At 45.8% G+C, this 13,433-nt stretch overlaps 1 protein-coding gene across 2 annotated transcripts in view; it reads left to right on the forward strand.

The window, feature by feature from the left end:
- The window catches only part of pax7a (paired box 7a), a 50,517-nt gene that overhangs the window by 25,183 nt on the left and 11,901 nt on the right, over positions 1–13,433 (forward strand). For both annotated transcript variants that reach the window (XM_076986049.1, XM_076986129.1), the window contains exons 6-7: positions 5,352–5,517; positions 5,621–5,817. In XM_076986049.1, coding sequence (XP_076842164.1) covers positions 5,352–5,517; positions 5,621–5,817 — 363 coding nt within the window. The remainder of the gene's footprint in view (positions 1–5,351; positions 5,518–5,620; positions 5,818–13,433) is intronic.

Below are 13,433 nucleotides of genomic sequence, written 5' to 3' on the forward strand. Positions count from 1 at the left end.
CACCAGACCGACTTCCTCTTACATATGGGTGGACAACTGTTGAATAATGTCATTCCACATGTAAATGGCTGGATTTGTTCTCCAGATGTGTTTGGTATTTGGTGGTCTGTACAGTAATGCTAGTTCATATTCCAAATTAAGGTTTTTGAGACCTCTGTAGTGACTCCTACATAGATTCACTGATTGCTTAGCATATAATGTTTTTATTGCACATCACTTATATGTCAAAAAGGGTCAGTCGGTAACTGTACCTCAGCTCAACATATAAGATTGGTGTGTTCCACATATCAGTATGCAGCTTCATATCTATATAGCATGTCCACAGAGACACATCATGGGTGACTGCTCTGATAACTCTATAGGCCCTGACTCACTGTGGAGCATCGTCTTTGGTGTCAGGTCTGGTCCTCTTCCCATCCGTCTTCGTCAAGACCCTCCCATGCCCCCAGAACTCCTCCATGCACCCTACGGTGTCTTTATTGCCTCTGCAGGAGGCTCACTAGCTCAGATCCATATCATTTCCAGGCTGGAGTGGTGGGGAGCTGTGAGACTGAAACGAGAGCATGGTGTCGGAGCTTTGGCCTGGCCTGCTCCAACTAAGCTGACCCTGAGAGAGAGAGAGAGAGAGAGAGAGAGAGAGAGAGAGAGAGAGAGAGAGAGAGAGAGAGAGCACAAGAGAGAAAGAGGAGGAGGAGGAGAGAGTGGGCTCCTCTTTCCTTTCCTTTGAAATGTTAGCCTGTTAAACATAAAAATGTGAGGTGTTTGGAAGGAAGATTGTGGAGGAGAGGAAGGCTGGGAGCAGGAGGCGGAGAGACTCGTGTAAATCAGTCCCTTAGCCACTGAAAATGAATCACATTTTGCTCTTATTGAGACTGAACTATTTAGGAGGCTGAGCAGACCACTGACTGATTATAGTCAGAACTCATTTGAGAAGTACTGAACTAGCTTGCTCTCTGCATCTGCCACATAGATTCTCATTCAGTACATTGAACATTTTCTATGAAGTCATAGGGGAGCCTAATAAGGTATAAGCATAGCATTTACTGAACCTTAAAAAGCTCACTTGGCAAAGAGTTAGCCTCCCTTTATCTGCACGTTGCTCTAGCAACTTTATCCTAGCAGTGGGCAGAAGTTGTTATATCACTGTAAAACAAATTTAGCAGGACAGCATTATATTAGCTTGAAGTGCTAATAGTCTGCTAAAAAATCTTAATCTATCGAAATACACATAGGAGTTACTGTCCCTTTAAGAGATTTTGGACGTAATGATTTAGCATTTGTGCTAGCACCAGCGGTAGGTTTATTTCCAGCAAATAAATGATGTAGTAGTATTTCAATAATATTCAGATTAACGAAAGAACATGCTGAATTGTGGAGTGATTGCTTGCACGTCGAGCAGGAAAGCAACGCGACAGGAATCCCCACCCTGCCCAACAGGCAAGCGCCATTCCTGGGAGTCTGGGCTTATGCACTATAAAAGGATAAACAGGATTTATGTAGATTGCAGGAGAGCAAAATTGTTGCACTGCATCGGTCTGAATGTTCGAACAGTTTCTTATTATTAGAATTTAAATGACTTTCTTTCAGTCGCCCTGTATTCTTTGATACTTATCAGGCTAATCCTACTCTCCTCTCTGCGATTTGCACTCCCAGCTACATTAATTAGCATAGTGTCAGACTTGCTGGAAGAAGAGAGAGAGAGAGAGAGAGAGAGAGAGAGAGAGAGAGCATAGAAGGTTATTTCTACTATTATTAATAACAGTGTTATTACTGTATGTTTGATTTCGTGTCCTCACACACAGCAAGTCAGAATGTTGGCTAAATTCTATAATTACCAATTACAAATGCTTAAATTGATGTATGTTGTTTAAAGCTAACCTATTTCATTCATAACGTAAAGTGCCTCAGGATCAGTATAAACATCACAGCTTAGATATGGTCCAAAACCCTCCTGGATTTCAGGAAACCTGTTTACAGTGAAACCAGGTTCACTGAAAAGACAGTGCTATGTATGTGCAGAGTGTCTGAACCAAACGGCTACTCCTCCCACAGACGGGACTACTGTAAACAGCACGTCAAAGGAGGAATAGAAAAAGCGGTGTGTGTGGGTGCAATATTATCCTGTTTATCTGTCACTCCAGCATGCTGCAAACACAAATTTCCATAAAGACGCCTGCGGCGGACAGAGGTGGACAGGTTCATGTTCCTCTTGGTAGTGATGAACACCAAGACACACACATGCAAACACACACACACATATGCACACAGAGACTTACACATGCAAACATCCACATACAAAGACACAGATGTTCATGCAAAACCACTTTTAATCACAAACAAATGAAAGCTAGCTCCTCTTGAAGGGTAGTTAAGACATGTCTGTCTTCTTTGTTCAAATTACAGCAAGGATTAGTGTAGTCTCGGCTCATCGACACCAGTTTGCACTGCTGTGGAGATTCAGATGTTGCAACAGTGTATCAGAGTGTTCATTTCCATGAGCTAATACTGGTTGTACTGGTATATGATGTCTCTACAGTAGTGTAACATCCCTGCCACGTTGTGCTCATCACCCAGACTTGGTGTCGTCCTAAAGCATCAGGGCACCAGTCTCAGTAGACAGGGAGTGCTGAGGGAAACTAGGTGGCAACACTGAAGTCCTTCCACATGCGGCCTCTTTGGGGGTAGGGATGAGATGAGCCTCTGTGGAGGAATTAGTCCGGATTGTAGAGTGTGTGCGTGGGGGAGGGGAGTCTGGGCCCGTCCAAGGTGACATTGGGATCGGGATCCAGAGCAGAGCCCCAAATCCAGCTCAGAGACAAGGGCTGAAGTGATCTGGACCCGGCCAGCACCCTCCGACATATCCACATGCACAGAGTAATCTGGTGATGTAGCCCCTCACTTACCACCGTCTACCATCAGGTAAACAGGGGAGTTCTTATATGGGTACATAGGCCTCTATGCTTGGCAGCATTAACTTGATGGTAGTGGGTGTCTGGCAATCAGGCTAACTCGTGCACCGTGGCGACACCGCTCGCAATTCAAAGGGCTCATGGCAAATTCACTTAGACGGATTGGCTTCCCAGGCAGCTCTTATGATTAAGGGAGAGGGTTGTCCACGCCATGCTCATGGCCAGGGCACAAGATCTGGAGACGTAGTCTCAACTAGCAGCCTGCAAGGATGACGTGTTCCGTCTGAGCAAGAGAGAAGAGGATTTCAAATCTCTTTATAGAATTATGGACCAGGGTTGCTGTGTGCTGTGCATGTTACAGATTGTGTGGTCTTACTCTTCCGGGTTGCTTTTGCCTCTGAGTGGATGTACATTTGCAAGAAGCAGGAAGTGTGTGTACTTCTGAGAAGGATCGAGAATGCCTCAAGAGTGAAGAAACAGGAGGGGTAGAAAAAAGTGAAAACCAATTTTTTTTAGGTATATTATGTGAGCCCTGTCAGTCCAGAACCATGATGTCTCTCCTTCTCACATGAAGAAGGAGGAAGACAGTTGCTGTGGAGATGAAAGGCTAACGGGGTCAAGAGTAGGGTCCTGGGGTCATAGGTCAGGTGGAAGAGCCGGGATGGCTGCCTTTTTGGGTCTGTTGGGGGAAGGAAGTGGTGCATCCCAGCCTCCCAGCCCTGGGGCCAGGCAAACTGTTTGTCCAGTCCCAGCAGGAGGTCAGCTCAAGCTTAGCCACCCGCTCCAGCGAACCCATACGGAGCCACTCAGAGACGTGAGGCAGCCTTCGCTCCCTTTTCCCCAGCAGAGGCACTTGGATTAAGGCTTGGGACTGAATCAGGGGGAAGGAGCCCCCCTCAGAAGCTTTAGGGACAGCGCTGAAAGTGGGGGGTGGGGGGTTGTTGCTCTCTGAAAGTAAAGAAAAAAGGGGTTTGAACCCAACACTTGACAGATGGGTAAGAGTCATCTTTAGTCGCATCAAACGTTAAAGATCCATTGAAGCCGTTCTGAATGAGATGCTAGCTGCTAGCGGCCTGACAGTTTTGCACACAGACAATATAAATACCACTTTGTGAAGGGGGGGGGCTGCCAATGGTGTGTGTGTGTGTGTGTGCGCGCGAGTATCTGTGTGCGTGTGTGTTTTGTCGAGTGTGTCTGCAGTGTCGTTGCCTCCGAATAGAGCGCGTCCTTGTGTGCATACCATGAAAGTGGAACGCTTAAAGGACTGTTTAAAAAGGGACGCCCACTCTTTGTGGCCAGTGTTCGGTCTGCCGTATTGAGAGGCCTTTGTCCCGCCCCCCACCTCCAGCCCCCTCCCCCTCTTTCATCTGGCCTCACAATGGACCGGCCCGTTTGAAACACAACAGTAGATGAACTGCGCTGACAGTGTATTAAGCGCAGCTGAATTGGCAGTGCATGGCGTAGATCAGCATGGCGCAACCTTTGGCCCACGCGGGGCCCCGGCCTTGTCCTAGGGAAATGGAGCAGGCTGCCGTCTGAGCCAGGCAAGCCTTTTCACCACCTCTAATTATATTCATGTTTTGAAGAAGCAGAAGCCTTTTTTTAACAATGTGTAAATTACGCCCAGCTAAAGAAGACCGTCTGGAGTCACCTCGGCTTCTGCGGGAGCTTATTTTGTAGTTTGACAACAGTGAGATGGAGGAAAGAGGATTTGGCTTGTGATGGCAGACCAGTTAGGTACACAAATGTGCCTTGCTTATTTAATAATAAAAATTTTTTTCTATGAACTCATTTTCTCATGAGTGTACTCATAAGTTAAAAAAGAAAGCCTAAGTGTGTGTGTGTGTGTGTGTGTGTGTGTGTGTGTGTGTGTGTGTGTGTGTTTGTGTGTTTGTGTGTGTGTGTGTGTGTGTGTGTGTGAGAGAGAGAGAGTGAGATAGAGAGAGAGAGTGCAAAGTGTGTGTGTGTGTGTGTGTGTGTGTGTGTGTGTATGTGTGTGTGTGTAAAAGAGAGAGAGAGAGCAAAAAGTGTGTGCATATGACCGTCTCTATATGACCAGAGTCTTGAGAAAGTCTCTCAAGGCCCATAAACAGCAGAGATTTGTGCTTGGCAACAGTGCGGCCTACCTCAACCTCACATGGAGGCTTGTTTATATGGATGACAGTTTCAGCAACTTCGCAAGCACGTCAGGGTACAGGCTGATCGCTTCGGTACCATTTTCCTACAGAGATACATCTCTGTCCCTCACTCATGCAAATCCTGTGTGCACATCAAAGCCAAAGGAACAGTTACACTGTTATATTGATTTTAGAAATAGTAACATAAATGGTGATTATTTATTCCAAGCATTAATGTTATTGTGGAGCATTTTGTTGTTGTTTAATGGTAATGTTAATGACGGGTAGGTATGTCAAAGTCAGTTCTTTTATTTTTCACTCCTAGGTGTGGTTTAGCAATCGAAGAGCCAGATGGCGCAAGCAAGCAGGAGCCAATCAACTGGCAGCATTCAACCACCTGTTACCTGGAGGCTTTCCTCCTACTGGAATGCCAACTCTACCAACCTATCAACTTCCAGAGACCACCTACCCTAGTGCCACCCTCTCACAGGGTGAGAGCCAATCTCCTACTATGTCTCTATGATTATTCTTTCAAATGGATTTAATTCCTGTAAGGTTGGGATCATTCTAACATAATACACACTTATGTTGTAGATGGCAGTAGCACATTGCATCGGCCCCAGCCCCTCCCACCCTCCTCCATGCACCAGGGTGGGCTCTCGGCCGACAGTAGCTCCGCCTACGGCCTCTCATCCAATCGCCACACCTTCTCCAGCTATTCGGACACCTTCATGAGCCCATCAGCTTCGAGCAACCACATGAACGCAGTCAGCAACGGCCTCTCCCCCCAGGTCAGTACTGCTGCCATAGTACCAGAGTCAGGGTTTCCCATCTGTCTGAATGTGGAATCTGAATTCATCACTAATTCATGACACACAGTGCACATGTTGCACAAAGCTATAGGATGAGCAGCAAAGTCCGCAGCACTAACACTGTTTCACAAAAGTGCGTCCTAAAAACAGGATGAAAGGAAAGTTCCAGTCACGTGTTCTTAAAACACTAAACACTGTAGCCTGATGCATTACATCTCAATGTTGGGATTGTGGTGAACTGCGTGTGTTGTATGTGCTAATTGTGGGTGTGGAAGCACACGTGTACTCTCCTCTGCTCTTTCTTCCTCACCAGCCTCCTCTGAATGGACAGAGGAGAGAATTACTGAAAGCGCTTTGGTGCTAATTGCCATTGGAGCCAATAGGCAGCGTTAGATTAGCCTCTGACTGAGAGTCTCTTCTGCACTGCCTTGACTCTGTGTGTGTGTGTGTGTGTGTGTGTGTGTGTGTGTGTGTGTGTGTGTGTGTGTGTGTGTGTGTGTGTGTGTGTGTGTGATAGTGCATTTATACAGTAGATGATGTTTGGTTGTTGCTGTATTGATGATTGTCATCCTTTTTTCTGTATGTGTGTGGGAAAATGCTAGAAGGAGCACTTTTTGGATTGTGTGTGGATTCTCCCATCCTATCTTCTTTGGACGCCTTACTAAAGGTTTCTAGAGACTCTCTGGGTTCTCTCTAAAATGCTGGCCAATGAAAAATGATGTATATTGATGCAAATCGCATGTGAAGAGTGAATTATACACAATTATCCATCTATACTGGGCAGTCCTGCCCACCCTCACCAACAAGATGTGGCTAACAAGCAGAAAATAAGATTGAAATGGTGTGTAAAGAGTTGAAAATGAATTTCAATGCTGCATTTGTCCACAATTACCCCCTCGCTCACACGTGTTTTTTACTGGGGCTTTTTCTCTCTATCTCTTTTTCTCTCTATCTCTCTTTTTCTCTTTCCTTTTTCCCCATTTCTCAAAGCAGATTGGGAAACATTCTTAGTATTACCCCTCTTTATTCCCAGAGAAGAAAGAATTAAGGATTTGATGACAAAAAAGAGCTTTTCCTCTCATTGCTCCAGTGTGAGAAGGATAACATGGGCTCCTTGCAGTGTGTGTGTGTGTGTGTGTGTGTGTGTGTGTGTGTGTGTGTGTGTGTGTGTGTGTGTGTGTGTGTGTGTGTGTGTGTGATTGTTAATCGTGGCATGGAGGTTTTAAGCACTAATGCTCTCCTGCTCAACCTGTGTTAATGCCATGGTACACAGAGAGCTTTTTTCCTGGTAACATGCTTCTTTAATACTAGCTCACCAAGCAAAAGTTTCTCACAGCCTTTTAAAAATACTTTTTAAAAACACTAGATGAAGACATCAGCCTTTGGGCTAGAAAAGGAAGTGAAAATTAATTTTTGATATTCATTATGGTGATAATTTTTATTACGAAACTGTTTTGTCGATAATTCTGGAAACACTTGTAATATTTTACACAATGGCACCTGTATTTTCTATGATTTAACACTGTTCCACATGGTTCACATCAAAGAGAAAATTCTATTAATCAAAAAAGATTATTTCAAAACATTTAGATCACTGTGGGGCAAATTGGTTCGTTTGTTTTATTACATCAGAGGCTAATCTTTTCAAAGGCTAATGCTTTAACCAATGCTATAATGCTATAACCAAATGAAATGCTGATGTACTTTGAAGGATGAGTTTACACTCCTGTGTGTGTTCCTCTACCTCATATTAAGAATGACTGATGGGAAATGGTGATGAGGGTAATGGGTTAATCTCTCTCTCTCCCTATCTCCCCTCTCTCTCACGCTCTCTCTCTCTCTCTCTCTCTCTCTCTCTCTCACGCTCTCTCTTTCTCTCTCTCTCTCCCTCACTCTCTTTCTCTCTCTTCCCTGTCTCTGCCATGTGGAAGAGCAATCAGGCTCTCATTGGACTGGAGATATATGTCCTTCCTGACAGCAGAGTCATAGTTCAGTCCCAGCTCAGACTCTCCCTCTCCCTGCTGGTGTGCTCACACGAAACGTGTGGCTCGGGGCTTTGCTTCATGGACTGCCCTACCACACACACACACACACACACACACACACACACACACATACGGGGCACAGGAGCATCTGCTGCAGTCACTTACCGCTGAACTTTGCATCCTTTCTCCTGATGCTGAGCTCTAAGCCTGTGAAGAACTGCAGGGCCCAACCTGCACAATAACTTAACACATGCCTGGCATTCCTGTTTGCCAATTAAGGCAGTTTGCTGCAAGAGAAAGCACCATGCATCATCCCTGTGACTCGGTAGAAGTCTGTGTTTGACCTGGATGAGATGTCCTCTGATGTGGGTCTCTGTCTCTCTCCCCCCTCTCTCCCTTTCTCCCTTCCACTAGCCTATAACCCAAGCTAAAAAAAAATCCAATTCAAAAAGAAGTTGTGCATCTCCACTCTTCATGATAAAAAAAGATCCTTGTTATCCTGAGCCTCTTCGGACAACATCTGTTCAGAGGAGATAGGCCCGCGGGTGAGCCATTTCTGCTCGTGTCTGTTTTTGATGGGCTGGTGGTTGCCGGTAAAGATTGACCAAAATGCAACGATTCCCAGTAAATGGTCTGTGGTGGCCCAGTGGCTGGTGGTAATGGAGCCCTGCTGATCCTGGGATGGCTGTTACCATCCCTTTCCCTAACCCATCCAGACACCGCACATTTTCTCATTACGCTCCGGTGGAAAAATCATCCGCGTCTGACGACCGGCAGTTGTTGTTGTCGTTGCGTGTTAGAAGTTCGGGCTGGACTGGGAGTGGTGCGATGTCAGAATGACATCCATTTGGGTGTGCTTGGCTGGGCCAGAGGTGTGGTCCTATTTCTTTCTCTCTCTCTTTTGATTCCCTTTTCATTTTGTAGCACAGCAGGTGTTAGATGGGAGAAAGGGAGATGGGTCTGGCTCTCAAAAGTGAAAGCATGATTCAGAACAATAACAAGGAAAACATTTTCTCTCTTTCCTTCATTGTAGTAGCAGGCTTGTTTCCTGGAGGGATGGAGTTGGTGGTAGGGCTGATGGTATGGATGAACACACTGCTGCCAATGTGGAGTAAAGGCAACAATTCTATGAGCAAAACAGTGTTTTTCTCCCATACAAGACCTTTCAAATATCCATTGCAATGGACGTAATAGTTCAATGTCGTGTAAAACTAAGCAGAAAATCGATTGAAAGTGAAGATATGCACAAGCTACTTTCCATCAGCTAGGAACATAGACGGTAAAGCCATACAGGAGACTTCCCTTCTTCGCTGATTCTCAGTGTAGAAGTTAGGTAATAGGGCAGCAGTGCTCACCATTAAGTCCCTTTAAATGGGATTTTAAAACTCCGCTCGCGGGAGCTGTGTTGCTTGGCAAAGGCGGCACAGCAAATTCCTCTGTATTGTATGACGGGGACACCTGCTGGGGGAGAGGGAAAAAACAACAGCTTAGCTGCTGGTGTTCATGGTGCTCTCATTCATATGCGCGCAAGCTGCACCGCGCGCGCGTGTGTGTACTCTTGTAAAGAAAAGTGTTTTTTTAATCATTAATTGGCCTTCGATCAGTCAAAGATGGATGGAAATACATTTCCTTAATTCCCATAAATTTATAATAAAGTATGAATATGCAAATAAGATAGCAAATATGAATGGGGAAATATTACTTTCAGTGTGTGTGTTTAAAAAAAAGTCTACACAATTTTTTAAATACACAAAAATGTAAAAAAAAAAAATAAATAAATAAATAGAAGTTCTGGGTGAAAAAAATTGGCACTGACATGGATAATGCAGTATAAGAACTACTTGGTTAAAGTGTGCGAGTGTGCAGAGGAATAAGGGCCGCTGTAAGCGATGGAGGGATGGTTGGATGGGCGCGTGGGGCTGCGCGAGCGAGGCTGGGCCGACACCGGGGGGATCAGAGGAAGAAGCGGCGCTCCCCCGTGCTTCTCTTTGATCCCTGTCCCCGGGCCTGCCTGCCTGCGCCGCGCCGCGTGCCGCTGCGCGCTAACACCAACCCTTGCCAGCCACTCTTCGCAACTGTCTGACAGAGATAACGGAGTAGAGACTCCAACCGTTTTCCCCACTCCCATTAGCCGCGCAGCCCCTTCTTTTAAAATACGGGATAAATTACGTTTAAGAAGCCAGTGCTGGTGTTGCCAGAAAATGGAAGGGAACCTAACAAACAATTTTGAGCACTAGCTTTCTTCCGACTCCCTCACTGACTTCTGACAAGACATTATTCTGGTGAATATCAATGTGCGCGAGAGACGCGTGTAGTCCCCCGCATTATTAAAAACTTGTGCATTAAGCTGTAGACTGGGCACGGTGTCAGCTGGCAAGCTCTCCTGACAACGAATCAAAGCGGATGAGCGCACAGCACATATCTGTACCCCCCTGAACACTCCCAAAGCGAGAGGGGAATAGATACTTAATAATTAGAAGGCACATTAAAGCTGATACTGTTTATATTTGGCTATAATAGAAAAAGACGCGTAAGAGGCTTTTGGGGGGGGGGGCATAGCTGGTACGAAATGCGGTTAGGTTACCCAAAGTCGTACCCATGGGCGAAAAATTCTGTATGTTTGACATTAGGGTTTCCTATTTGGGGGTCTTGCTTTCTCTTTGTAGGCCTTGTAAGTCTAAAAGATGGAAAGATGAAAAAGTTATGTTTCTCCTGTTTCACCTACAATTCAAAACTGATAATGGCTTGAGAGCTCAACAGAGTGCGTCATACAGCTGCTTTATTTATTTTTTATTTTTTGCCAATTTGCCAAGGCAATAGATCAAAATGTTGTTTTGACTGACTTGAAGGCCAAACGCAGGGCCGAGCCAGACTTCACTAAACCACCGGTGTCTAATTATAAACAGCAGCGCATTGTCTATTCGTTTAGCCTTCGCAAGACCCCCGGTCTTACCTTTCCAATTTCGTCCAGTTACCTTTCAATATAAAGTTTGAATGCGTATTTATTTATTTATTTTGGCATGCTTTTTCACGTTCCATCACATCTCTCTCTCTCTCTCTCTCTCTCTCTCTCTCTCTCTCTCTCTCTCTCTCCTCTCTCCCTCTCTCTCTCTCTCTCTCTCTCTCTCTCTCTCTCTCTCTCTCTCTCTCTCTCTCTCTCTCTCTCTCTCTTCCCTTGCTCCCCTAGAGAGGTGGAAGCGCTTTTCCCGCCGCTCGGATGAAAGGCTATGGCGGACAATAAAAATGCTATTTAAATGCAAGGCTGTTTGTATGCGGGTGAGAGATATTTTCCCTCGCCGAAAGTGAGCTGCTGCATTCTGATAAATAGCAAATATAAGGGAATGCGATTTACATTTATCTTGCAGAAGCAGCCAATATAAATTTCAGCAAATCCTAGAAGACGGGGATTTATAGTAGGAAACGATTGAGACCAATTCATACGGTGTGTGTCCCACGCAACTGGAGATGCCTAGAGAATTGGAGGAAAGTGTAGCGCACATGGATTGATCGTATCATGAATGCCATGTGACATGCAGCAGAAGTTATATTGGTGAGATTTACAGGACTAAACATCAGTTTGGACCAGATTTGAAACGTTGACTCCTTCACTGAAGGCCGATTCCTTTTACAATTATAGTATTGTTCACGACTGTAGGTTTAGCGGACATACGTAGCCAAGCGCAGCATTTATTAGCATTAACACGCAAAGCTCTAGTCATGGATTTGTGAGTAATTTTCCTGTAGCGGACACGAAACTCTGATGTTCCGGTGGGGTTCCGGCAGGTGGAGGTCGGGAGGTCCGGCCGTGCCCTCGAAGCCGCGGGTTCAACGGGTCAGCGGGTCGCAGGGTCGCCGTGGGCTGGAGCAGCAGTGAATGAACCTGCGCCGGTAGCTCCAGCTTGGACGGCGTCCCTCTTCAATGTGCTTCCTGTTAGTTCCACATGCCACTCTGACAGGTGCGCGGACGTGATTAATACTGCAATGAGTTCTCTCCCATGTTCTCTCTCTCTCTCTCTCTCTCTCTCTCTCTCTCTCTCTCTCTCTCTCTCTCTCTCTCTCTCTCTCTCTCACACACACACACACACACACACACTTATGCACATGCTGGCGCCCTACTGTTAGAAGTCGACAGGCCCCTACTTTACCCTTTGACACCCTTCTGAGATGAGAAACAAAGCTGAGCAATATACCCACAGATTAATTCTAGCTTTCTGTGATATCTAATATGTATTCTGGTAAATAGCTCTCCTTAAAGGGGCTGTAACATTTAACAGGGTCTATTAGGATACAAGGCCATTTTAAGGTTGATATTACTATTCTATTATAAGGTGCTAGGTTCAAGACAAAGATTAGCCAATTGTATTTGATTGTATAAACTGGGTATTTTATCATCATATCTCAAAGTTCTTATGCTCTTTTCTCTCTCTTCCCCTCTTCTCTCTCTTCCTCTCTGTGTGTAAAAAAGTGTGTGTGTGTGTGTGTGTGTGTGTGTGTGTGTGTGTGTGTGTGTGTGTGTGTGTGTGTGTGTGTGTGTGGGCGTGTGTGTGTGGGCATGTGTGTGTGTGTGTTAGTTAGGCACCCAGCTGGTTGGCTCATGGAGGCAGCCTTCTGCTCTCCGCCCCCAGCTGAGAGCTATTTCACTATTTATTTACATGTAATTATTGCTATGAGGCGCAGATATTAGGACTGTCAAGAACAATTTGACCTGACATTTTTCATTGGGATGCTCCCCTGCTGTTTTCAACAAACACACCCCTGACTCCAGCTCACCCCAGCTCACATGCTGTAGCCCTCTCAACCCTATTCTCTGTCTCCTGATTGCTTACAAACTAGTCTGGAATCAGAAAATGTGCCGTTTAATTTGGCTGAGGCACTGGTGCAAAGAAAAAGTTGTGTGCATACTGTGTGTGCATGCAGGCGTGTGTGTGTGTGTGTGTGTGTGTGCGCACATATGAGTGGGTGCACTTCATTGAGGTGAGGTGGTGAATCCTTCCCATAGCCACTCAAGCGTTTCACTAGCAGAGAATAGTGCACTGTGGCCCACACGTGTTTCATGGTGGCACTGCGTTATCAGACATGTTAACCTCTCGCGCTCCTGCAGCTCAGCTAGTAACCCCTGCTGCCTCCTCACTCACCCCAAGAAAGGAAACAAGAACTGCACCTTGATCAAACCTGTGCGGGCTCTGTCAGTTCCGGGACACAGCCTTTGACCTTGTATGTTAACTGTAGGCAGCAGTTAATCGATACAGGAGCAAAATGATGTGGAGATCCATTACTGAAGGGGACAGTGTGATGGGGATTTGGTTACCTGTGTTCCTCAGCATTTGTTAGTGTAGGAGATTGGACTGGTGGAGCTGGGAGGAGGCTGTTGGAGGATGGAGAGAGCTAGAGACAGCCCTGCTCAGGGGGAGCCATATGTGCTCCGATTCATGCAGTTATCAGGCTGGGAGGAGTGACGGCTTGTTCCAGTGCCTGCTAATCGCTCTCATCTGTGCAGGGCTTGTCAGTGCCCAGATTCTGTCAGTGCCAATCAGAGTCCTAATTGAACGCAATTATCACACCTCCTCTTCATCCCTTCAGCACCTCCCAGGTCAGTGTCTATTTCATTAC

The sequence above is a fragment of the Brachyhypopomus gauderio genome, chromosome 1 (assembly GCF_052324685.1).
Source record: "Brachyhypopomus gauderio isolate BG-103 chromosome 1, BGAUD_0.2, whole genome shotgun sequence".
NCBI lineage: Eukaryota > Metazoa > Chordata > Actinopteri > Gymnotiformes > Hypopomidae > Brachyhypopomus > Brachyhypopomus gauderio.